Raw genomic sequence first — 25102 nt, 5'->3', positions numbered from 1 at the left:
TCAGTGTGGTCACTGCCCGGCCTCAGTCCCCTTAAGAACCAGAGTGGGACTTGACCCGTCCCCACCTACTTTGAAGAATCTCAAATATGAAATATATTTGAACAGTTCGTTGGTTACTACATGATTCTATATGTGTTATTTCATAGTTTTGATGTCTTCTAGTATTCTACAATGCAGAAAATAGTAAAAATAAAGAAAAACCCTTGAATGGTGTCGGGGCAGGCAGGTGTCGCCAAACTTTTGACTGGTACCGTAGATTAGGGGAAATAAGTGATTAGAGAGGGCTGTCAGGCAGATGAAGGTGCCGGTGCTTCTCTTCTCAGACAGGCCCGTCTCGCACGCAAACATGGCGAAGAAGGGAACAGACTGTACAGAGCGTGGCCGGTCGGGATCGGCTGAAGTCATTGAAGTTTGTTATGGATTTTAATAGAGAATACAGAATGGGTTTCTCTGGGTCAGTTCCCATGAAACATGGGTAATCCCTGCCCTGCCTCAGGGCTACATTTAACCCCGACAGAGAAGAACACTGGAGAGTCTGGAGCCAAAGGACCTATCCACTGTCGGGGTAGGTTCCTTGTCAATCATTTGCTTATTGGTGAAATCAGCAATCAGACAATATCTTTAAGTAAATCAATCAAAAACCTTTATTAATGCAATTGCAGACAGAAGTTGACAACAGGAACATGGCACGCATGTTTCCCCGTAAATTCAGCACCCCACCTAAGGGCACAGCTGATTTCATACATGTGATCACTCCCTAGTGGTATGATCACCTACGTCAATGTATGTGTGTATCAATAAGCTGAGGCTACCTTATAAGGTAACCTTGTACAGTAGCTTCTCTGAATTTATTAGCATTGTCTACTGTCACACAAGATCAACATGTCAAAACCAGACAGCGGTTACTTCTCTTTATCTAGTTTCAGTCTGACTCAGACCCAGCCTGCAAGCACACTCTCACAACAGCCAGGGCTTAACCACAAAGACTAATATAGATGCTACTGCAACGTATAGTCGCAGAGTTTTTAGACACATAGCAACAGTATCTTATAAGGCCTGCAGCAAAACATATGGATCTTAAGGTCCCCTTAATCAATAATGGGGAAGGTCTTTGGGACCCACCCCCGTACGGGGACCACCAGTCCACACATATAGTCTGTGTACCAAATGGCACCCTATTCCCTTTATAGTGCACTACTTATGACCTGAGCCCATTGGAATGCAGTCATAGAACCATAGTAGCCTCCACACATACTGTATGACCCACTAGGCCTAAAGTCTCCCATTAGCAGGTATGAGGAGGGCAAATCATCCGTTCATCACCATAAACCATCAATAATAATGCTCTCATTAACAGGTATAATAATGTAGATCAAAGTTAATTTACAAATTCATACCTTTTATTTAATTGATATTTGGCAAAATAGTTTTTCACAATTTTGGGGGGGGGATGATTTATTGAAACTGGATCTGAGATATAATGGGGGGGGGGTAAAATGGTTCAATAATAATATTTTACATAATCAAACCTTTACTCACACAGTTCTTAATGGTTAACATGGTTCACACCATCCTCACAATTAAGGTCCAAGCTTCAAACATCACTGAGATGAGTTATTATTCATCAAAAAACGACAGTGCAGTCAGTACTTGTTGATTTAAAAATGTATATTTAAATATACAGCATTTATGGAAATAAAACCATTTAAAATGGAGCAAAACTAGGATGCACATCCATTATGCCTTCAGAAAAATCAAGGCACAGGAAAATCTCCTAGAAAGAAGAGATGTATTGTCATCGTACCCTAAAAACTCATACATACCCTGGCAAAGAAGAGGCATTGTGAGATTAATGGTAACTGGGGCGGCAGGTAGCCTAGTGGTTAGAGTGTTGGACTAGTAACCGAAAGGTTACAAGATCAAATCCCTGAGCTGAAAAGGTGCAAATCTGTTGTTCTGCCCCTGAACAAGGCAGTTAACCCACTAGGCTGTCATTGAAAATAAGAATTTGTTCTTAACTGACTTGCCTAGTTAAATAAAGATACACTCACTGAGTAGTTGTTACAGAATGAATGGGTTCTAAAAACAGAAATAAAAGGAGGGGGAGAAAAAGTAAGCACTTGGTCAGGGGCCCTAATGCATCCCTTGTTCCTGAGGTCAGACAATGTTTTGTTCTTGGGGGACTACTGAAGCCAGTCCTGATCTCGGATCCATGTTATCGTATTCATTATGATCCCAATGTGCATTAAATAAATATCTCTCTCCAGACAAACAGGCTAAAGGACAAAAGAGAAGAAGACAATATCCATGGAACTCTAGCAACTCTAGTGTGGGCAATGAGGAAAGGTCAGTTCAGTCCCACAGCCTCTGAGCAGGGGCTCCTCTCAGACATCGTTGTGTGTCCGAGAGGACGCCAGGGAGAGGTAACGTCCTCCTGCGTACCTAGAGAGGGACGGACCAAGGAGAAATAATATCAGCTCAATCATTCCCCTTTCTCTTCTACTGCCATTATAATAAAACAATGTTTTCCCACCATGCACTGTAATCCACTAGCCTGGGCGCCAGTCTGTCATCCACTAGCCTGGGTGCCAGTCTGTAATCTACTAGCCTGGGTGCCAGTCTGTAATCTACTAGCCTGGGTGCCAGTCTGTCATCCACTAACCTGGGCGCCAGTCTGTCATCCACTAGGCTGGGTGCCAGGCTGTCATCCACTAGGCTGGGTGCCAGGCTGTCATCCACTAGGCTGGGTGCCAGGCTGTCATCCACTAGGCTGGGTGCCAGGCTGTCATCCACTAGGCTGGGTGCCAGGCTGTCATCTACTAGGCTGGGTGCCAGTCTGTCATCCACTAGGCTGGGTGCCAGTCTGTCATCCACTAGGCTGGGTGCCAGGCTGTCATCCACTAGGCTGGGTGCAAGGCTGTCATCCACTAGGCTGGGTGCCAGGCTGTCATCCACTAGGCTGGGTGCCAGGCTGTCATCCACTAGGCTGGGTGCCAGGCTGTCATCCACTAGGCTGGGTGCCAGGCTGTCATCCACTAGGCTGGGTGCCAGGCTGTCATCCACTAGGCTGGGTGCCAGGCTGTCATCCACTAGGCTGGGTGCCAGTCTGTAATCTACGAGGCTGGGTGCCAGTCTGTCATCCACTAGCCTGGGTGCCAGTCTGTAATCTACTAGCCTGGGTGCCAGTCTGTAACCCACTAGCCTGGGTGCCAGTCTGTAACCTACTAGCCTGGGTGCCAGTCTGTAATCCACTAGCCTGGGTGCCAGTCTGTAATCCACTAGCCTGGGTGCCAGTCTGTAATCTACTAGCCTGGGTGCCAGTCTGTAATCTACTAACCTGGGCGCCAGTCTGTTTCTGCTCTCTTGCCAACTCTTTATGGAGTTTTCATGGCTTGACAATGAAAATGGAAGGCAAAAGCCCACTCAGATCTGTGACCATGCTAGTATTTAGTATTCGCATTAAGCTAGATTCAATCCAATATCATGGAAGATCTGCTCTATAGTGCGATTAAAATTTAAAGGCAATGTTCGTGCGTTTGCGGAGACTGCATTCACGGTAAACGCTGCATGTCGGCTCAATCGGAAATCACCTTTAAATTTCCTTCACACTATAACACGGATCTTCCGTGACACCGATTAAATCTAGCCCTAATACTATTTCAAATAATGACTGAGGCATAGTACCCCTGGGTTGGAGAATGACTGAGGCATAGTACCCCTGGGTTGGAGAATGACTGGGCATAGTCCCTCTGGGTTGGAGAATGACTGGGCATAGTCCCTCTGGGTTGGAGAATGACTGGGGCATAGTACCCCTGGGTTGGAGAATGACTGGGGCATAGTCCCTCTGGGTTGGAGAATGACTGGGGCATAGTCCCTCTGGGTTGGAGAATGACTGGGGCATAGTCCCTCTGGGTTGGAGAATCACTAGGATCTAGTACCTCTGGGTTGGAGAATGACTGGGGCATAGTCCCTCTGGGTTGGAGAATGACTGGGGCATAGTACCCCTGGGTTGGAGAATGACTGGGGCATAGTCCCTCTGGGTTGGAGAATGACTGGGGCATAGTCCCTCTGGGTTGGAGAATGACTGGGGCATAGTACCCCTGGGTTGGAGAATGACTGGGGCATAGTCCCTCTGGGTTGGAGAATGACTGGGGCATAGTCCCTCTGGGTTGGAGAATGACTGGGGCATAGTCCCTCTGGGTTGGAGAATGACTGGGGCATAGTCCCTCTGGGTTGGAGAATGACTGGGGCATAGTACCTCTGGGTTGGAGAATCACTAGGATCTAGTACCTCTGGGTTGGAGAATCACTAGGATCTAGTACCTCTGGGTTGGAGAATCACTAGGATCTAGGCTTGTGGTGTCCACGTCCTGAAGTAGCCCAGTGTGATCCCAGCTCTCTCTCCAGGTCAACTGGGCAGCTGAAGAGAACACACAGTTTACGTCCCAAATGGCAACATATTCCCAATGTAGTGCACTACTTTTGACCAGGGCCCATAGGGAAAGTAGTGCACTACATAGGGAACAGTGTTCCATTTGGGACGCAAAATAACATTTGATTGACGGCTATAATGCATTAGTGTCATAGCTGTTTGAATGATCGGACCGTCTGTTTCTTTTTGAGCGTCTGTTTCTTTCCACATATTTATTAAACGGTGAAACTTAATGCAATGCAAAAAATAAACTTAAGGACAAAACAACAAATGGTGACGCAGGAGAAACAAACACTACTCACAAAATATAATCACCCACAAAAAACAAGTGGGACAAACATCAACTTAAATATGACCTCCAATTAGAGACAACCGGCTGCCTCTAATTGGAGGTCATGCCAAACAAAAACCAACCTAGAAATACAAAACTAGAAACTGAACTTAGAAATACAAAAAACAGACAAACACCCCCTGTCACGCCCTGACCTACTCTACCATAGAAAATAACAACTTACTATGGTCAGGACGTGACAATTAGGTATGTTGAAAATGATCATCATAAACTTCATACTCACTGTCACTGCTGTCTGAGGGAGAGTCGTTGTCCTTTAACTCGGAATAACCATTTCTGTTCCTCCTCACATTTCGCTGTTCTCCATAGCGCTCTCTCCATACCTGAAAAATAGTTATTTTACATGGTGTAGGGTTAAGTTGACCCTAGACGTCCGTTCTTGAGTCAGTTTTTGCATCCAGGATTAGGGAAGCTGATCCTAGATCTGTACCTAAGGGAAACTTCATGCCGGAGCATTTTACACAGACAGTGAACCCAATGAGCTGGCAGGTGGTTCATAGTTTGGTAATGCGGTGGTGTGAACATTGATATGGGGTCTTCTCCAGTGTTCAGAGAAGACTCAAAATAAGAAAGGACCGTGCTCACTCGTTTCCGACTCTCCCCATCCTCGCTTCTCTGTCGGTTTCTTCTTTCTGCAACAACAACAAGCAGACATAGTGGCAACATTGTCCCAGACTTGGTCTTAACCACACTGGACTCCAAAAGGAGAGCTTCTCAAATGACATCCAGGCTGAGTGTACAACAGTGCTCTGGGGTGAAGTTTCCTTTAGTTACATATCTAGGATCAGCTGCCCCTCCCACAATATTAACCTCAACCAATGCTAATCTGATCCAAGATCGGAGTCCAGAGGCAACTTCACCCTACAATAGTACCTCTTCTGATAAGCTCTCTGCCCTCTTCCACCAGCTCAGAGGTCAAGTCATCGCTCTGACTAATATACTGTGGGAACCCCAGGAGGTTGAGACAGCGGGTACCCAGGCTGGAAATACACAAGGGAGGGGAGGAAGAAAAACACACTGCCATGTGTTAGTTAAAGGAGGCAATCTGGGCTTCCATTTCTGGACTTTAAATGAATATAGCCATTGATTGTTAAAGCATATCACTTCTAAACTGATCCTATGAGACAAATGTCAATATAGACCCTGTTGTCTTATGATGGGAATCCCCTGGAGAGGATGTCAAATAGATCTGCAGACAAGACTTACCTGCAGTAGGTGGCGATGCAGAGGAGGACTATGAGCATGGGGTAATAGATGTAGAAACCATCTGCTATGAAGGAGAGGAGACGCATAGAGCCCATGATCTGGTAGACACAAGAAAGATGGAGTTGAGAAAATGGTGGCTCCAATACCTAGAAAGTCTAGCTGATTAAATAAATCCCAGTAGGGTCATGTTCATTATTCAGTAGAATGCCAAGTGGGTTCCTCACGACTTGACTAGTTTTCCTTTACAATGAGAGAGCCCATGTGACCGAGGCTGCGTCCCAAATGGCACTGTATTCCCTATATATGGGCATAGGGCTCTGGTCAAAAGTAGTGCACTATATAGGAAATAGGGCTCTGGTCTAGCGTAGTGCACTATATAGGAAATAGGGCTCTGGTCTAGAGTAGTGCACTATATAGGAAATAGGGCTCTGGTCTAGAGTAGTGCACTATATAGGAAATAGGGTTCTGGTCTAGAGTAGTGCACTATATAGGAAATAGGGTTCTGGTCTAGAGTAGTGCACTATATAGGAAATAGGGTTCTGGTCTAGAGTAGTGCACTATATAGGAAATAGGGTTCTGGTCTAGAGTAGTGCACTATATAGGGCTCTGGTCTATAGTAGTGCACTATATAGGAAATAGGGCTCTGGTCTAGAGTAGTGCACTATATAGGAAATAGGGCTCTGGTCTAGAGTAGTGCACTATATAGGAAATAGGGCTCTGGTCTAAAGTAGTGCACTATATAGGAAATAGGGTTCTGGTCTAGAGTAGTGCACTATATAGGGAATAGGGCTCTGGTCTAGCGTAGTGCACTATATAGGAAATAGGGTTCTGGTCTAGAGTAGTGCACTACAGACTACCACAGTATGAGTCATAATACTCATAAAACCTAGCGGTCAAATTCAATCAATTTTCCACCATTCCTTTTTCCCACAGTCCTTATTTTAATTGTTTCTAAAATCCACAATGGGAAAAATGAATGGTGGAAAAACGATTAGAACTATTTCCCTGTTTGACCGCTAGGTTTTATGGGTATTTATGACACCTCCACTGTGGGGTCTATACTGCCCTACAATGGCAAAACGCAGAAACTACACTTTTGGTCAAAATGTAGTTAAGACTGAAATCAGGCTTGGCAGTATCTGTTTTATCTTGTGGCAAAGTGTCCTGGTTCAATTATGTTCCGTTTCAGAGAAAATAGAGTGTGAAATTTGCAGTAACTAAGTGAAGTTACTGCACTTTAGCTTTTTTACACCATGTTTTGACTCCCGTTACCCACTCTGCCATGCAAAGGCAAAGAGCAGTAAGTACGCAAACAATGAAAGTGAGAAAAATGTCTTTAAAATGTATTTGCTGTCCAGCCAAATATGTTGTAGATAGATAAGAGATACACTGATGTATCATCCGATTATGAAGTCCTTTTTATGCATATAAACCATGATTTGATTTGACCTATGACCCTTAAGTCAAATAAATTACCATACAAAGTCAAACAGAAAAAACAACAACAAAGTTGAATAAACACATTTCGATTGTAGATGCTGCACAAACACAAATATTTAGTATAAACATTCTGCGTGATGAAATAGTCCTATGGCGAGAACATTACTGAGGGTCACTACAATATAACATTCAAAACACAACTACATATCATCATTAAATACAGTTGGAATGTAGTTAGAACTCTCAAACAGTTCCCATCAAACAGAAAAACAACAAGAAAGTTGGATCAACACATTTAGAGTGTAGATACTGCACTTTGCCTTTGCATTAAGCATATACAGTGCCTTCAGAAAGTATTCACAGCCCTTGACTTTTTGCACATTTTGTTGTGTTAACAGCCTGAATTTAAAATGGATTAAATTGAAATTGTGTCACTGGCCTACACACAATACCACACAATGTCAAAGTGGAATTATGTTTTTAGAAATGTTTACAAATGAATAAAAAATGAAAAGCTGAAATGTCTTGAGTCAATAAGTATTCAAACACTTTGTTATGACAAGCCTAAATAAGTTCAGGACAAAAGAATGCTTAACAAATCACAATAAGTTGCATGGGCTTACTCTGAGGGCAATAATAGTGTTTAACATGCATTTTTAATGACTACCTCATCTCTTTACCCCACACATACAGATAATTGTAAGGTCCCTCAGTCGAGCAGTTAGTTTCAAACACAGATTCAACAAAAAAGACCAGGAAGGTTTTCCAAAGTATCGCAAAGAAGGGCACCTATTGGGTGATGGGTAAAAAAAAAGCAGACATTGAAAATCCCTTTGAGCATGGTTAAGTTATTAATTACACTTAGGATGGTTCATCAACACACCCAGCCACTACAAATATACAGGCATCCTTCTTAACTCAGTTGCCGAAGAGGAAGGAAACCGCACATGGATTTCCCCATGAGGCCAATGACGAATTTAAAACAGTTACAAAGTTTAATAGCTGTGAAAGGAGAAAATTGAGGATAGATCAATAACATTGGAAGTTACTCCACAATACTAACCTAAATGGCAGAGTGAAAAGGAGGAAGCCTGTACAGAATAAAAATATTTCAAAACATGCATCCTCTTTGCAATAAAGTAAAACTGCAAAAAAAAACGGCAAAGAAATTAACTTTATGTGCTGGAGACAAAGCGTTATGTTTGGGGCTAATCCAACACAACACATCACTGAGTGCTACTCTTCTTTTCTTTCTTCCTTTTTTACAATTTTTTTCTCCCCAATTTCATGGTATCAAATTGGTAGTTACAGTCTTGTCCCATCACTGCAACTCCCGTACGGACTCGGGAGAGGTGAAGGTCGAAAGCCGCGTGTAATCCGAAACACAACCCAACCAAACCACACTGCTTCTTGACACAATGGCCATTTAACCCAGAAGCCAACCACACCAATGTGTCAGACGAAACACTGTACACCTGGTGACCGTGTCAGCGTGCACTGCGCCCGGCCCGCCACAGGAGTTGCTAGTGCGCAATGGGACAAAGACATCTTTGCCGGCCAAACCCTCCCCTAACCTGGACGACGCTGGCCAATTGTGCGCCGCCCCATGGGTCTCCCGGTCGAGACCGGCTGCGACAGAGCCTGGAGTAGAACCCAGAAACTCTAGTGGCATTCCTAGCACTGCCTTAGACCACTGCACCACTGGGGAGGCCTGTTCATACGTTCAAGCATGGTGGTGGCTGCATCCTGTTATGGGTATGCTTATCATTTACAAGGACTAAGGAGTTTTTTAGGATAAAAAAATCCTAGAGGAAAACCTGGTTCATTCTGCTTTCCACCAGACACTGAGTGACAAATTCACCTTTCAGCAGGGCAATAACCTAAAAACACAAGGCCAAATATATACTGGAGTTGCTGAAGACGTGAATGACGATTAAGGCAGCCCCCCGCACCTCTCTGATTCAGAGGGGTTGGGTTAAATGTGGAAGACACATTTCAGTTGAAGGCATTCAGTTATACAACTGACTAGGTATCCCCCTTTCCCTTTCCCTTAGCAAGACGATTTTGAATGTTCCTGAGTGGCCTAGTTAGTTTTGACTTAAATCATCTTGAAAATCTATGGCAAGAGTTGAATTGTCTTTCTAGTAATGATCAACAACCAACTTGGCAGAGCTTGAAGAATTTTAAAAAGAATAATGTGCAAATATTGTACAATCCAGGTGTGGAAAGCTCTTAGAGACTTACCCAGAAAGACTCACATCTGTAATCGCTGCCAAAGGTAATTCTAACATGTATTGACTCAGGAGTGTGAATATGTATGTAAATTATTGTCAAAGGAATTATTCTATTCCAATGATAATAATTAACAATCAATAAGCCTTGACTAATTCCCAAGGTTTGTAAGACAATGGGTTAATAATTAGGCAAGGACTCAGCTTTCTGCAAAAGGTCTGTACGGTTTATTCAGAGAACGTTCTGCCCAACATGCACAAAGAAGTTCATTTTATCCTCTCTTCCGCTTACGCACACACCTCCACACCAAAAGTAGATAACCTATGCACACACATACACACAAACAGTAGGTGAACAGTATCTCTCCCTCGACTTCCCACCACTGTTAATCACTATCCAGCGCTGCCTGTGCCTTCCCCCGAGATTACTGAGAGTTACTCCCATATTTCCTCCAAAGCCTCTCACAGTTGCTAGGTCAGGTAGAACAAATGTCTACAGTCCTCTTAGGTCCATCAATACGCACACACATTTCTCTCCCTTTCCAGCCTCTACTAGACTTTATGGGACTAACATTCAGTACATTAATTATTCATTATCCATGCTACATAACTACTAATTAATAATGAATTATTGATTCATTTACCTTTATTAGATAATTCTCTTATCAATTATATATCTCTTTCATTTGCAAAAATAATATTTTGAGGGGTCATAGGTCAAATTACATTTTAGTAGATGCTCTTATCCAGAGCGACTTACAGTAGTGAATGCATACGTTTCATTTCATGCATTTTTTTTTGTACTGGCCCCCTGTGGGAATCAAACCCACAACCCTGGTGTTGCACACACCATGCTGGCGTTACAAACACCATGCTCTACCAACTGAGCCACAGGGAAGCTAATCAGTGGTCATGTTTATATGCATAACAATTACTTCATAATAATATGATACATCAGTTAATCTACCTACAACCTATTTGGCTGGTTAGGAACAAAATATATATATATTTTCATTTTGACTGTTGCCGTAGTTACTGCGTTTTGCATTTGTAGGGCAGTGTATATTGAATAGGGTGCCATTTGGGATGCAGATCCGGGTGTGACTCACTGTGGTGTATGCTGTCTCTATTCTCTGCTGGTGAGAAATGGAGGAGTCCATGTGGATGAGACCCAGGAAGTTGAGACACAGCGGAGGAGTCAGTCGACAGAACAGCCTGTGTTTTAAAGGTATACACACGGTACTCAAAGTGATACTCAGACAAACATGTAGACTGGAATGTTGTAGAGTTCTAAAGCTCTAGAACCAAGCTCAAATAGTGACATCTACGGTGTCCATATTAGGACAGCCGCAGTCTCAGCTTCTTTCAGTCTCAGCAAAGACTTCTTTTTGAGGCTGTCCTAAAATGGACACCATAGACACACCTTCACAAAACATGGTATATTTCAGCGGTGAGAGACGTACATTCCGCTGAACAGTAGGCTGTAGGCGTCTGTCTGATGGTGAGGTACCAGGTAGTAGTAGTTGAAGACTCGGATGCGGAACACGGTGGAGTAGACACAAACACACAGGAACAAAATAGTGACGAAGCACGCCATCTGGTGGTGGACAGAACATCACAACGCTCATTTGGCTCGTTGGTACTCAACGGAAAAACCTTTCTCCATATTTTCTGTTATACTTATACATTTTCCTGTATGTAATTTATCCACACTGTGTTTGCAACTATGCTATCCTAAAGATCTAGTAGTAGTAATAGTATTAGTTACTTTATTGTCGCAGTTAAGACATTTTTCAGATCAACATGCCAATAAACTAGCCCGGTCCCAAATCAGCTTGCGCTGCAGACTGGCACCCAGGCTAACTATACACACAGAATCCCAAAGATAATATCTACCTCTATGTACAAGTAGTTGTAGTCCCTCTCTGCTAACTGGATGAAGATGGCGAAGAGAGAGAGGACAGGATGTGTGCTGAAGAATGTGCATTCAGACCACACCACAGCTACAGAGAGTAGAGACAGCAGTAGTGCCAGCAGCCGGTAGCACCACTGTCGCAGCACACACTCCCAGTACCACTCTATAGAAAAACACCACACCAAATGTTGCTAAATAGATCCATTCAATTGTTGGAAGCGTTAAGATTACTGGTGTGAAGAGTTTTGCTTCTTTTTAATAAGTATACTTTTTGCTCCACGGGTAAATTAAGGTGTGTGAGTTTACTCTTTTGAAAAGTTCACATTTCAGTCAGATATTGCCATGAGTATTGGGGCAGGGAGGGACACACACACGAGGATAGATAATAATACATTCATACACACACAATTGATGAATATCAAGAGCCAGTCTGTTGAAGTTACTGAATAAAGTCGTTCTCTGTGTACATTTGATAAGTGGATTTTCTAAAGGGGCTGATACAGCTTTCACAACACAGTCCTTTCACGACAGCCAGAGTTTAACGTGTTCACAGGTCAGCTGACCGTGGCTAGACAGTAGGCATACAGTAAATTATATCCCAAATAGCATCCCATTCCCTGTAGGCCCTGGTCAAAAGTAGTGCACTTCATTGGGAATAGGCTGCCATTTGGGACACAACCATAGGACTATTGAAGAAATCAGTCGTCCCCTACTTGAACTCACCTATGGTGGGAGTGTACAGGTATTTGCCAAGCCAGCCGGGTGGCTGGGAGGAGGGGAAACTATGGACAAACTGATGGGAGGCACTGGTCTCATTCTTACACACGTCCTCTAAATGGAAGGCCTCTTCCAGAAGGATCGCCCACTGGACCTGGGTTTGACTGTGTCTCTGGCCAGCATAGATCACCTGGCCAACACACAATACTAGGATCACCCCACTCCTAGACACTATGTACATCATGGGTTAGTTTCACACCAACAATCTGAGCCTAATTCAATCACCGTCTGACCATGTAAAGGGACATTTCAGAACGTTTCATTAAGGGGGTGGTTCAACCATAATTACTTGCTTATGAAGCTTCACTAGGCTCCTTTTGGAAGGATAGGTCCTCTGTGTGCTTTCATCCTCACTGTCCTCCGTGTTCAGCCTCACCATTTTCTCCTGGATTTCCATGGGACACTAAAATGGATGTGCTTAGTTGAGATTTTAGACTTAGTCGTTCATATTAATAGTTAACATGATTCATTATCATTATTATAGACTATACCTCTGGTTTACACACGGACGTATTCAACTTTGTTCTAACATTCTTACCTTTCTCAAAATAGTGTCAATGTTGTTCCTTAGGGGGTGACTGTACCCAACTGATTCGTTGACATTTGCCACCTCCTGTCAAAGAGAAATTCATTCAATGGCCCAAAACAATGCATTGATTTGTCCTACTTTTACTCAGCGATATGACTGTCTCTATAAAGCGTGGTGTAAACACCAGAGAGAGTGCAAAGCAAGAGGCTGATCTGATATGAACTGCCTCACAGATAATGGTGGCGTCAGAAATGGTCACCCCATTCCATAAATAGTGCACCACTTTTAACCAGGGCCCACAGGGAGCCATTTTGGACGCAGACAATATTTACCATCTGCACAGGAGTCCGCTCCTCTCTCGTACAACGTGAGAACAAATGCTGCCAAGATTAGCCCCTTGCGTCGTACTGTCTTTGTTTATATTGGAGGTCTGCCCCGCTATACCTACGGACACGCCATATCGCTGAGTGGACCTTTGAAAACCATCATACTTTACTACTTCCTTTAGTTCTTCTCATCCATCTCACCTCCATGGCGTCATCCATGTTTTCCTCGGCGTCTGACTTTTCCGTCGCCAGCTTGGCCACCTTGAAGTAGGTCTTGGCCAACAGGTAACCGTGGCGAGAGGAGTTCCAGTACAAGCACGGGATCTCCACCAGGCCGTAACCTAGCAACAGCACCAAGAGGAAAAGCCCCCAGGTGTTTGCTGCTGCGATGCTAATGGTTTGCAGGCCCTGCCTGGAAGAGAAGACAGAGACACTTACATGCTGATCTAGGGTCAGATTTGCATTTTCCCTACTAATGGCTAATGTTTAGATTGGGTTGGATTGAGGCAGGAGGGGGGACAGGACAGGACAGGGATGCAGAAGGTGTGATGGGGTTTACTCACCAGGTTAGCTGCCACTGGGGATGGACAGCTACGTAGATAAGCAAGGAGCAAAAGATGACCAGGTAGGTGCCATAGTAGATGGCGTTCTCGATAAGGGCCGTCTTAATCTTACCGAGGATAGAAAAGCCCCCAGAGCGTGCATAGGACTGCATGAAGGGGAGCAACAGCCTGAGTAGACAAACAGACGGACAAATAAAAACAACAAAAACACATTAGCCAAAAATAGAGTGGAAATCTCCTCTGGTAAATGGTTGCTATTGCAGTCAGGGTGGGTGGACAGTGGAGCTCACCAGGTCAGACACTGAGAGGTCCAGTAGACCACACGCCAAAACACTGGCAGAATTCCATCAGGAATATAGCTCCATGGCTTGTGACATACTTTAGGTGTGCTGTAATTAAAGAGACACCAGCACAGGTCATCCTCATAAGAGACAACACTATGTACACATTGTAAAGGAAACCACATGAATACAGGACAACAGTTACATAACCACAAGTCATAAAGTTGTCAGCAGACAGTCCAGTTGGTACTTACAGTTGAAGTCGGAAGTTGACATACACAGCCAAATACATTTAAACTTAGTTTTTCAAAATTCCTGACATTAAATCCTACTAAAAATTCCCTGTCTTACGTCAGTTAGGATCACCACTTTATTTTAAGAATGTGAAATGTCAGAATAATAGTAAAGAGAATTATTTATTTCAGCTTTTATTTCTTTCATCACATTCCCAGTGGGTCAGAAATGTACATACACTCAATTAATATTTGGTAGCATTGTCTTTAAATTGTTTAACGTGGGTCAAACGTTTTGGGTAGCCTTCCACAAGCTTCCCTCAATAAGTTATGTGAATTTTGGCCCATTCCTCCTGACAGAGCTGGGTTAACTGAGTCAGGTTTGTAGGCCTCCTTGCTCACACACGCTTTTTCAGTTCTGCCCACAAATTTTCTATAGGATTGATGTCAGGGCTTTGTGATGGCCACTCCAATACCTTGACTTTGTTGTCCTTAAGCCATTTTGCCACAACTTTGGAAGTATGCTTGGAGTCATTGTCCATTTGGAATATCCATTTACGACCAAACTTTAACTTCCCGACTGATGTCTTGAGATGTTGCTTCAATATATCCACATAATTTTCCTCCCTCATGATGCCATCTATTTTGTGAAGTGCACCAGTCCCTCCTGCAGCAAAGCACCCCCACAACATGATGCTGCCACCCCCGTGCTTCATGGTTGGGATGGTGTTGTTCGGCTTGCAAGACTCCCCCTTTTTCCTCCAAACATAACAATGGTCTTTATGGCCAAACAGTTCTATTTTTGTTTCATTAGACCTAAGGACATTTCTCCAAAAAGTACGATCTTTGTCCCCATGTGCAGTTGCAAACCATCGTCTGGCTTTGTTATGGCGGTTATGGAGCAGTGGCTTCTTCCTTGCAGAGCGGCCTTTCAGGTTATGTCGATATAGGACTTATTTTACTGTGGATATAGATACTTTTGTACCTGTTTCCTCCAGGTCCTTTGCTGTTGTTCTGGGATTGATTTGCACGTTTCGCACCAAAGTACGTTCATCTCTAGGAGACAGAACATGTCTCCTTCCTGAGCAGTATGATGGCTGCATGGTCCCATGGTGTTTATACTTGCGTACTATTGTTTGTACAGAAGAACGTGGTACCGTCAGGCGTTTGGAAATTGCTCTCAAGGATGAACCAGACTTGTGGAGGTCTACCAATTTTTTTCTGAGGTCTTTGCTGATTTCTTTTGATTTTCCCATAATGTCAAGCAAAGAGGCACTGAGTTTGAAGGTAGGCCTTGAAATACATCCACAGGTACACCTCCAATTGACTCAAATGATGTCAATTAGCCTTTCACAAGCTTCTAAAGCCATGACATCATTTTCTGGAATTTTCCAAACTGTTTAAAGGCACAGTCAACTCAGTGTATGTAAACTTCTGACCCAGTGGAATTGTGATACAGTGAATTATAAGTGAAATAATCTGTCTGTAAACAATTGTTGGAAAAATGACTTGTGTCAGGCACAAAGTAGATGTCCTAACCGACTTGCCAAACTATAGTTTGTTAACAAGAAATTTGTGGAGTGGTTGAAAAACAAGTTTTAATGACTCCAACCTAAGTGTATGTAAACTTCCGACTTCAACTGTAGCTCTGGTCCAGGTACTTAATTAGCGAGTTCCTCTACTAGCTCCCTCTTACGCTACGTTGAAGCCAGTCACTACACAAATTGGTCATGAATTTAGTCCATGGCGTTCAGTGCATAGCATAACAGGGTGTTAGTTGAGGAACGCGGTAACGTCCTGGACCTGTTGGTACTGTACCTTGTAGGGAAGACAGAGGAGTTGGATGTCTGATTAAAGAGGTCTGAACTGGGATCCCTGGGCTTCTCGTTGTCAATCTTACACTGGTTATATATGGTCTGAAATAAGAATGTGTGCGTACGCACGCACACGCACACACACACACACACGCACACACACACGTACACGCACACACACACACACGTACACACGCACACACGCACGCACACACGCACACACACGTATACGCACACACACACACACACACACATACAAGCACACACGCACACACACATGTAATGAAGCCAATATAGTAATTTAATGTACTACTATTTTGCATGACAGAGTAACAGTTATTCATCACTTTAACACCCCTACTGTACATCTCCCTACATGAGCAGATTTTCATACACTCTGGGGTGAAGTTTCCTCTACAGATGTAGGATCAGCTTCCCTTCCTCAAATACCAACCTTAACCAATACTGGGGGAAGTGCTAAACTGACTCACGATCGGCGGGTAGGGGCAACATACCGTGCTGACATCCAGGGGAAGGATGAAGACGATGAGGAAGCAGAGATACCAGGACAGGAGGGTCCCGAACAGCACCAGTGGGTGTTGCTTGCGGAAGTGTCCATAGCGATGCAGGAGAAATAGTGGCAGGAAGAAAACCAGCACAATCTCGATACCCAGGGCTCCACCGCTCATCCTGTTGCTGCTATAGCCACATACTGTGCATCACCTTCACACACTGTCTGTCTGTCTGTCTGTGTGTCTGTGTGAACCCTGCACAGACTGGGGGCGGGTACCTAGGTAGCAATACAAACACATTGACAATGCTACGGTACAAATCCAAATGGCTGTGTGGGCTAAATGCAAATATGACTCATATGCTTTACCCGTTATATAACATTTTCCTGATAGGTTGAAAATGTAATGTTGTAATCTAGCCTATAAGGACTAGTAGCCTATAAATTAACGTTAGCGATATTTTTGGTCGATTTAATTAATTAAGGTTAACAATATTGTTAATATCAGGCCACAATAAAAGTATAATAAGTTTACCTCGATCCTTGAACCCCAGCTGAAATTATCCGAGCCGGTCTCTTCTCTCACGTATAATAACCTGATAATAACATAGTGTTCTGAAAAGTGGTGTACGCAACCTTTGAAACAGTTACGCAACAGTGCGCGTGTCTGGACCAACTTGGCATGTCGGGAAATGTAGGTTTATGTGCCTACACCCTCTAGCTCACAGAGGTGTCAAACTCATTCCACCGAGGGCTGAGTGTCTGCGGGTTTTTTGTTTTTTCCTTTCAATTAAGACCTAGACAACCAGTTGAGGGGTGTTCTTTACTAATTAGTGACCTTAATTCATCGATCCAGTACAAGGGAGGAGCAAAAACCCGCAGACACTCGGCCCTCAGTGGAATGTGTTTGACACGTGTGTTCTAACGTCATATTGTTTTTTTCTAGCAGAGAATATTTTTGAATGGGTAGGCCTAATCTGCTTTTCAAACAATAACAGAGTGGACACTCCGCCATTGTTTTGGAAAAACAGCTTGAGGGATGGGCTGGAGAAATGTATTGTACCTTCTCTCAAATTAATGGACAGAGCCAAGGATGCATGTAGGTCTACTGAGATCAACATTTTATAGTTTTAACCATCTTTTGAGGCTGTGTACAATGTTTGTTTACAAACAAAGCTTATGTTTTGGGATCTGATGGTGTACTCAGTTGAACTAAACACATGAGACATTTATATGTTTTAGCCTATTCCCCAAGAATCGATGGATCTACAGTATATCATTAATATCAAAGTCCAAAAATGTATTTACCAATCGGAGATTGCCCCTTAAACCCTAAAAGCAACACTCCAAGGGGTCAAAAAAACGATTTAAAAAAATCTTTCTGAAATTGTAGGACTTTATCAAGCTGCTAGCTACTGACATAAAAACCCAATTTAAGATGATTTCTGTGTTAATATGGAGGAATGAAAAATAATCTATCTTTTGTACACTAGTGATGTGCTGCTAAAATGAAAATTTGGTCTCAAATTTGTGATAAAATCACAAGATCTGGGACAGCGGTAGATGTATGTACCCTGAAAAGATATAGATATGGAGCCACCCCAGATTTGGTCCCTGGGGGTGTGGCAGCCACTATATATTTTAAATTCCAGTCAAAATCTCTATACCAAGTTGAGAGTCTCATCTTTCAGATACATTTGGAACTAAGTGGAAAGCTTAAGTGTGATGGCACTGGTGGCCATATCGCCTGTAAGGCATATCAGTGGCTATTTTAGATCGTACTGGTACATAAAATAAGCTCAGTTGCCAATTTCTCAGCCTCTGAGTATCACAGACACACAACACTTTAAATTAATAACAGAAATATGCTTATGACAAGTTGCTATGGATTGATCAAAATAACTGTTAAAAACATGAAAAACATACAAAAACGTATGTTTTTAAACATCAAATTTGGCCAAATATATGCTCATTGTCTCACAAAAGGTTCTAAAAAGTAAACGTGTTAGGGTTTGACAGGAAGTGTAATTTTGCCATCATTTCCAATTTGGGGTAAAAAAAATGACACCCTTAGTGCTTTTATAGAGATGACTGTCTTCATGAATTTCAATGGACAATCTAAAACCACAACAAAGCAGTGAGGCAGCCACTTTTTAGGGGATAAACAGTTGAGGCTAATACTGTAGGCTAATTCAATTATGTAGGCTATCTAATATTCTGTAGGCTAATTCAATTATGTAGGCTATTGTCACGTCCTGACCAGTAAAGGGGTCTATTTGTTATTGTAGTTTGGTCAGGTTTTTGTTTTCATGATTTTGTGTTTAGATAGAGGGATATTTTGTGTAGAGTGTTTCTGGGGTTTATTGGTGTAAGTGTCGATGTAGAGGGGGTAGTTGATTTAGTTGATTTAGAATGTATCCATTTATCCCAGCCTCAGACACTTGCATTGGGATACAGACCTACTGAGAGTTATGTAAACTGAGACTACATCTCTACATGAGACACTCATTGGGACAGTGCAAGGGGTTTACGCTGTCTAGGGGGGGTCAGGCACGGGAAATGACTAAAAGGTAAAGACACAGGAGTGCAGTGCAAACAAAAGGGTTTTTATTAAGAAAATACTCATTTAATCCTGGCTCTTCCAGAGCTCTACAGGGTCACAAAAATACATCTCCAAGAAAATGATCAGGTGTTTGAGGAACTCATTTCTATGCAGTCACCTACATCGAGATACTATTTGAGCCTCTATTCCACCTGAGACAACCTCATTTCTTTGATCTGATTTCAATTTCAATCTGTGCATTCCTTCCCATTTGATGTTACATTCAAGTGGAATGTAATTTTGTATAAATTTAATCAAGGAACTTGGAAGATTATATGAACGCTTACACGACTGGTTGTTTTAAGGTCTTCTGGGACATTTTCATGTATACGCCATGTATACAGGCGCAGGCCTGCTCTCATGACACATAACATTCAAGTCAGCAATGTGAAAACATCCAAACGTAGGCATCCTCAGAGCCTAGAGGCCCTAGAAAGTTAAAACACACCATTCTGTCCTCCAGGAGAAAGTCTAGTTGTCCAATGAGGTCCAAGCTGAGATGTTCCAGCAGATGCAGACAGATACTCCAGTCGTCCACCCTCTCTGGACCTCCGAGTATATTCAACCATAATGATCCAAAAATGTCCAGAGATTGTGGCCAATCTTCAAGTAGGTCATCCATTGCTTGTGTCCTGTATAACCGTGAGCACAAATCCAGTCAATTGGTAGGTCTGTGTGTTTGTGCAGTTTGGTTTCAATCAGACTCCATGGTAGTAGTAAATGTGGTCCATACTGCCAATGATGGTGTGGCAAAGTGCACTCTCTCTCTCTCTCTCTCGCTCTCTCTCTCTCTCTCTCGCGCGCTCGCTCGCTCTCTCTCTCTCTCTCGCTCTCTCTCTCTCGCGCGCTCTCTCTCTCTCGCTCTCGCTCTCTGTCTCTCACTCACTCTCTCTCGCTCTCTCTCTCGCTCTCTCGCTCTCTCTCTCTCTCTCTCTCGCACTCTCGCTCTTGCTCTCTGTCTCTCACTCACTCTCTCTCTCTCACACACTCTCTCACTCACTCGCTCTCTCTCTCTCTCTCACACTCACTCACTCTCTCTCAGGAGCTTAGTGAAGCCATCTGTCTACATCCTGAATTTAACCCCCTTCCCCAGTAACACACACACACACACACACACACACACACACACAGGGCAAAGGAGCCTGTCAGACTGCAAGGGATTAGTCCTTATATAGAAGAACCTCATTGGCCAGAGTGGCACTGCCAGGTTGTCTCACAGTGAGTTGTAAGCATCTCTCACTAGTTTCCAAATCAATTTGTGAGGTGTAAACATCCTTTGAGGACTGTGGAGAACCCAAACCATGTGCACCATCTTTTTACATGTCTTCGCTTACAATCATATCATGAATAACATACTTCTGAGAACACACATAACTCCAAATGGTCTAAGTATACAAGTGTTTTCCATACTTATCTGTGCTTCAGATCACAGGACAGAGGCCTCAACTCAATCTGACCTTGAACTGGCTCAAGCTGCTAAACACTGTCTGTACCCAAAGTAGCAAATGTTTCACTGCTCTCATTGTTCAACTGAAAGCTGTATCAGTTTCTTATCAACCAACATTTGTAATGGTACATGTACATAGCATTCAGAATTGCTATAGAATCTCGAGACTAATTTTCTCTCTGCCTTTAAGCTGTTTGCCTTTTAGCCCCCAGGGTTCAGATTAGTATTATACCGTGCGATTCTGATCACCTGACGGTTGACAGAATTGCCCTGCCGTTAATTTTGTACTTTGCCCTTGCATGTAAGATTTAACCTCCTCTCGCAAGTTAGAAGAATTCGGTATTAGATGTGTTATTTCTACCACCTCCATTGCCTCGAGTCTCCTCTCTCCAGCCAAGTCAACTTATCATTACTTGCGGGTCTAGACCTTTCTATTCAATCACATATTCATGCAGGGAAGTTTATGCAAACATTTTCCATGAGAGGTCAAAGACCTTGGAAAAAGTAGGGAAATGTTCGCAAATGTATTTTTCTGAATTTCCTAAAGATAACCACCAGGTGGCACTGATGTCAATCTTGTGAAGCTAATCTCTGTGGAGGATTGTTTACAAACCGATCTGTCACATAAAACCCGCAATGTCTTATTAACTCAAACATCGTCACACGTAAAGGTTTCACTTACAGAAGAGAATCCCAGTAGCTTCGAGGTAAAGTCAGTCGTGTGACTGGCTGATGACCATTCTGTAATAAGTGTTTCATTTTTAGTAGAATAAGACACGTGTGAGTTTCGGCAGCTATATGAACAACATAAAAAATATATGTAATGGGGAGTAGTTCACACTCTGTCTCTGGGTTCATAACCAGGCTGATGTGGATACATGAATGACATTATCTACACCCTATAACAGGGGCTGAGTCACTGGCTTATTGGTGTTCTTCCATGCCGTCCCTAGGAGGGGTGCGTCACTTGAGTGGGTTGAGTCACTGACGTGGTCTTCCTGTCTGGGTTGGCGCCCCCCCCCCCCTTGGGTTGTGCCGTGGCGGAGATCTTTGTGGGCTATACTCGGCCTTGTCTCAGGATGGTAAGTTGGTGGTTGAAGTATTCCCTCTAGTGGTGTGGGGGCTGTGCTTTGGCAAAGTGGGTGGGGTTATATCCTGCCTGTTTGGCCCTGTCCGGGGGTATCATCGGATGGGGCCACAGTGTCTCCTGACCCCTCCTGTCTCAGCCTCCAGTATTTATGCTGCAGTAGTTTATGTGTCGGGGGGCTAGGGTCAGTCTGTTATATCTGGAGTATTTCTCCAGTCTTATCCGGTGTCCTGTGTGAATGTAAATATGCTCTCTCTAATTCTCTTCTTTTTCTTTCTTTCTCTCTCTCGGAGGACCTGAGCCCTAGGACCATGCCTCAGGACTACCTGGCATGATGACTCCTTGCTGTCCCCAGCCCACCTGGCCGTGCTGCTGCTCCAGTTTCAACTGTTCTGCCTGCGGCTATGGAACCCTTACCTGTTCACCGGACATGCTACCTGTCCCAGACCTGCTGTTTTCAACTCTCTAGAGACAGCAGGAGCGGTAGAGATACTCTCAATGATCGGCTATGAAAAGCCAACTGACATTTACTCTTGAGGTGCTGACTTGTTGCACCCTCGACAACTACTGTGATTATTATTATTTGACCATGCTGGTCATTTATGAACATTTGAACATCTTGGCCATGTTCTGTTATAATCTCCACCCGGCACAGCCAGAAGAGGACTGGCCACCCCTCAGAGCCTGGTTCCTCTCTAGGTTTCTTCCTAGGTTTTTGCCTTTCTATAGAGTTTTTCCTAGCCACCGTGCTTCTACACCTGCATTGCTTGCTGTTTGGGGTTTTAGGCTGGGTTTCTGTACAGCACTTTGAGATATCAGCTGATGTAAGAAGGGCCATATAAATAAATTTGATTTGATTTGATATATTATTAACTCCTAACTATGTGTTACTTTCTACAGAGAAATGTCAAACTGTTATGATAGGTATATTTCTTTATTCACAAAAACACGTTTAACAAATACTACAATAATGCAGTTTACATGACATGTCTAACTGAGTTGCAGTTCACTTGAACACGTTCAATGACTATAATGAAACAATGTAATCAGATAAGAACAATTCTAAGATGCTATTCTCTAATAAAGGACATCTACTATCATCCTCCTTCTATTATGTTTCAATCACAAGGCCATGCCCACAGCCTTTAGAATGTTAAAGGGATAGTTCACTCACAGTACAAAACTACATATTGGTTTCTTTGCCCTGTAAGCCATCTATGGACAAGGTGTGATTGGTTTTGTTTACCTGGTCACTGTGTCATTTTGTAATTTGTGTGAACTGTCCCTTTAAACAGGCTGGGCCTGGAAAGCAGTAGGAATTCTCACAGAGTAACCTATTGTCTGATTTAGGATTTGTTTTTATCCAGAATGTCATGCCTTGATATTTTATGATATTGATGGCTTCTCATGTAAGTTGTTTTTTATCAAACAATACAAGTTTAATATGGGGGATAAAAGATCAGCAGTATTTTCCTCCTTTCTAAAGGAGGGTAACTTTAAACAGGATACTAACAAAGGCTGCTACTGTGTTTCTGTTAACTCCCCTTGGCACCATAAGAATTACACCATGGGTTTGTGAAAGAGGAACTCTTCAGCCCTTGTTGCCAATGAAACTGAAAATAGACTCCTCCTGAGCAGATTACGAAATACACTGGATATTTCTGGTGATGTACAGGAAGATGTGAGTGTGTTTCTCAGACAGACAAGTAACCAGCCGTGGGCAGATGAAGTAGGGTCCATTCAGATATGAGAACAACCCACTTGCCTTGTCCCGGACTCTTCTAAACAACAGACTACGGCTACGTTGAGACCTTTGTTTGAAGTTTGATCCATGGGAAACCCTGGGCACAAAGATGCTGTGGGACAAAGCGGGCACAGTGCTGCTGGTCCCTAGAGTGGCACCGTAGAGCACGGATCCCATAACCTGCCCCCGATTCAGCACCCCCTGGGAGGGGCCACTCCCCAGCCCACCTATGGTAGCTTCAGCCGGGGATATCTACACAAAGAGGGATACGTTTACACACTGAAATCGAGGGCAGGGTGTGGGGTAATAGAGTGTACAGTTCGGGACGCTTTGTGATGGTGTCCAGCCTATTTCTTTGGGGATTAGGTGGTCAGTGACATAAAGTGGGTTTGAGTTGTAGTGAACATGCAACCATGGAGGGAAAGCTAACTCCCAGGTAGCCAAGTAAATATGCACACCTATTTCACACCCTCAAACAAACTGGAAGTATTAGAAAATGAAACGACGTGTGGAAATGATTTACAGAACTGAAATATGAATGTGAAACAAGAACAAACTTGAACTTTGATTTCATCTTGAGAGAACCATACCTTAACCATTATTTTGTCTACTTCACTCTGTTTGCTCACCCAGGCCTAGAATGAATCCCCTTCCACCCTTGACAACTTATTTATTGAACCGTTTTCATCTAAAATAATTAATTAATTTTTGTAAAAGTATTTTCACTAAATATCCTTTTTCATGCAAAGATGTTGATTTGTCAGTCAATCACAGGGATAACACCTTTCAAATTCACATGACGTGCGACGACAATGGCCATTATAAACCCCTACTGTCATCCCATGATCAGATGGGACAGAAATACCAGAATTTGTTCTGTTCCGCATTTCAGACAGAATCTATTTACCAGACTCCACAGCATTACAGCATGAAGAGACTTAGCGAGCTCAAACCCTAACCTCAGCGAGGCTAGGATTATGTACATAGGCATCTCAACGACAAATGTTTGTGTTTACAGCTTATGCTTTTAAATTTGTAAAAGCCACTGGGATGACAAACATTCACAGTAAGGCTGAAAATTAACATCAAGGAAACACCCTACTGTACATCAATGAAACACCACACTGTACATCAAGGAAACACCACACTGTACATCAAGGAAACATCACACTGTACATCAAGGAAACACCCTACTGTACATCAAGGAAACACCCTACTGTACATCAATGAAACACCACACTGTACATCAAGGAAACACCACACTGTACATCAAGGAAACACCACACTGTACATCAAGGAAACATCACACTGTACATCAAGGAAACACCCTACTGTACATCAAGGAAACACCCTACTGTACATCAATGAAACACCACACTGTACATCAAGGAAACACCACACTGTACATCAAGGAAACATCACACTGTACATCAAGGAAACACCACACTGTACATCAAGGAAACACCCTACTGTACATCAAGGAAACACCCTACTGTACATCAAGGAAACATCACACTGTACATCAAGGAAACACCACACTGTACATCAAGGAAACATCACACTGTACATCAAGGAAACACCACAGTGTACATCAAGGAAACACCACACTGTAC

General features: G+C 43.2%; 1 protein-coding gene across 2 annotated transcripts; it reads right to left on the bottom strand.

Moving 5' to 3' along the window:
* Window positions 1-624: 624 nt before the first annotated feature.
* LOC115165002 (LMBR1 domain-containing protein 2-B) lies at window positions 625-17275 on the bottom strand. Of its 2 annotated transcripts, XM_029717999.1 has the most exons (18): window positions 17145-17275; window positions 16614-16888; window positions 16103-16200; window positions 14061-14159; window positions 13771-13938; window positions 13409-13619; window positions 12891-12965; window positions 12642-12755; window positions 12299-12482; window positions 11557-11738; window positions 11124-11257; window positions 10770-10875; window positions 5990-6087; window positions 5657-5763; window positions 5369-5415; window positions 5007-5106; window positions 4323-4419; window positions 625-2442 (listed from the first exon to the last, which is right to left on the bottom strand). In XM_029717999.1, the coding sequence occupies exons 2-18, from the start codon at window positions 16785-16787 to the stop codon at window positions 2385-2387; spliced, it is 2052 nt and encodes a 683-aa protein (XP_029573859.1). In that variant the 5' UTR covers window positions 16788-16888; window positions 17145-17275; the 3' UTR covers window positions 625-2384. The 2 variants fall into 2 exon arrangements, 1 of the variants encoding a protein (XP_029573859.1); XR_003870042.1 differs by lacking the exon at window positions 5369-5415 and having other exon boundaries at window positions 2421-2442.
* Between the last annotated feature and the right edge of the window lie 7827 nt (window positions 17276-25102).

Source organism: Salmo trutta, chromosome 27 (genome assembly GCF_901001165.1).
Source record: "Salmo trutta chromosome 27, fSalTru1.1, whole genome shotgun sequence".
Taxonomy (NCBI): Eukaryota; Metazoa; Chordata; class Actinopteri; order Salmoniformes; family Salmonidae; genus Salmo; species Salmo trutta.
This window is presented reverse-complemented; position numbering and strand designations above follow the sequence as displayed.

Bases quoted from the DNA above. Each gene is read 5' to 3' on its own strand.
- LOC115165002 (XM_029717999.1), bottom strand. From the start codon at position 16,787: ATGAGCGGTGGAGCCCTGGGTATCGAGATTGTGCTGGTTTTCTTCCTG. The intron at 5,107-5,368 runs GTGAGCACGGTC...ACTATTTTTCAG, and splicing joins ATGGGGAGAGTCGGAAACGA to GTATGGAGAGAGCGCTATGG. The intron at 4,420-5,006 runs GTGAGTATGAAG...TGTTCTCTTCAG, and splicing joins TCCCTCAGACAGCAGTGACA to CTGCCCAGTTGACCTGGAGA.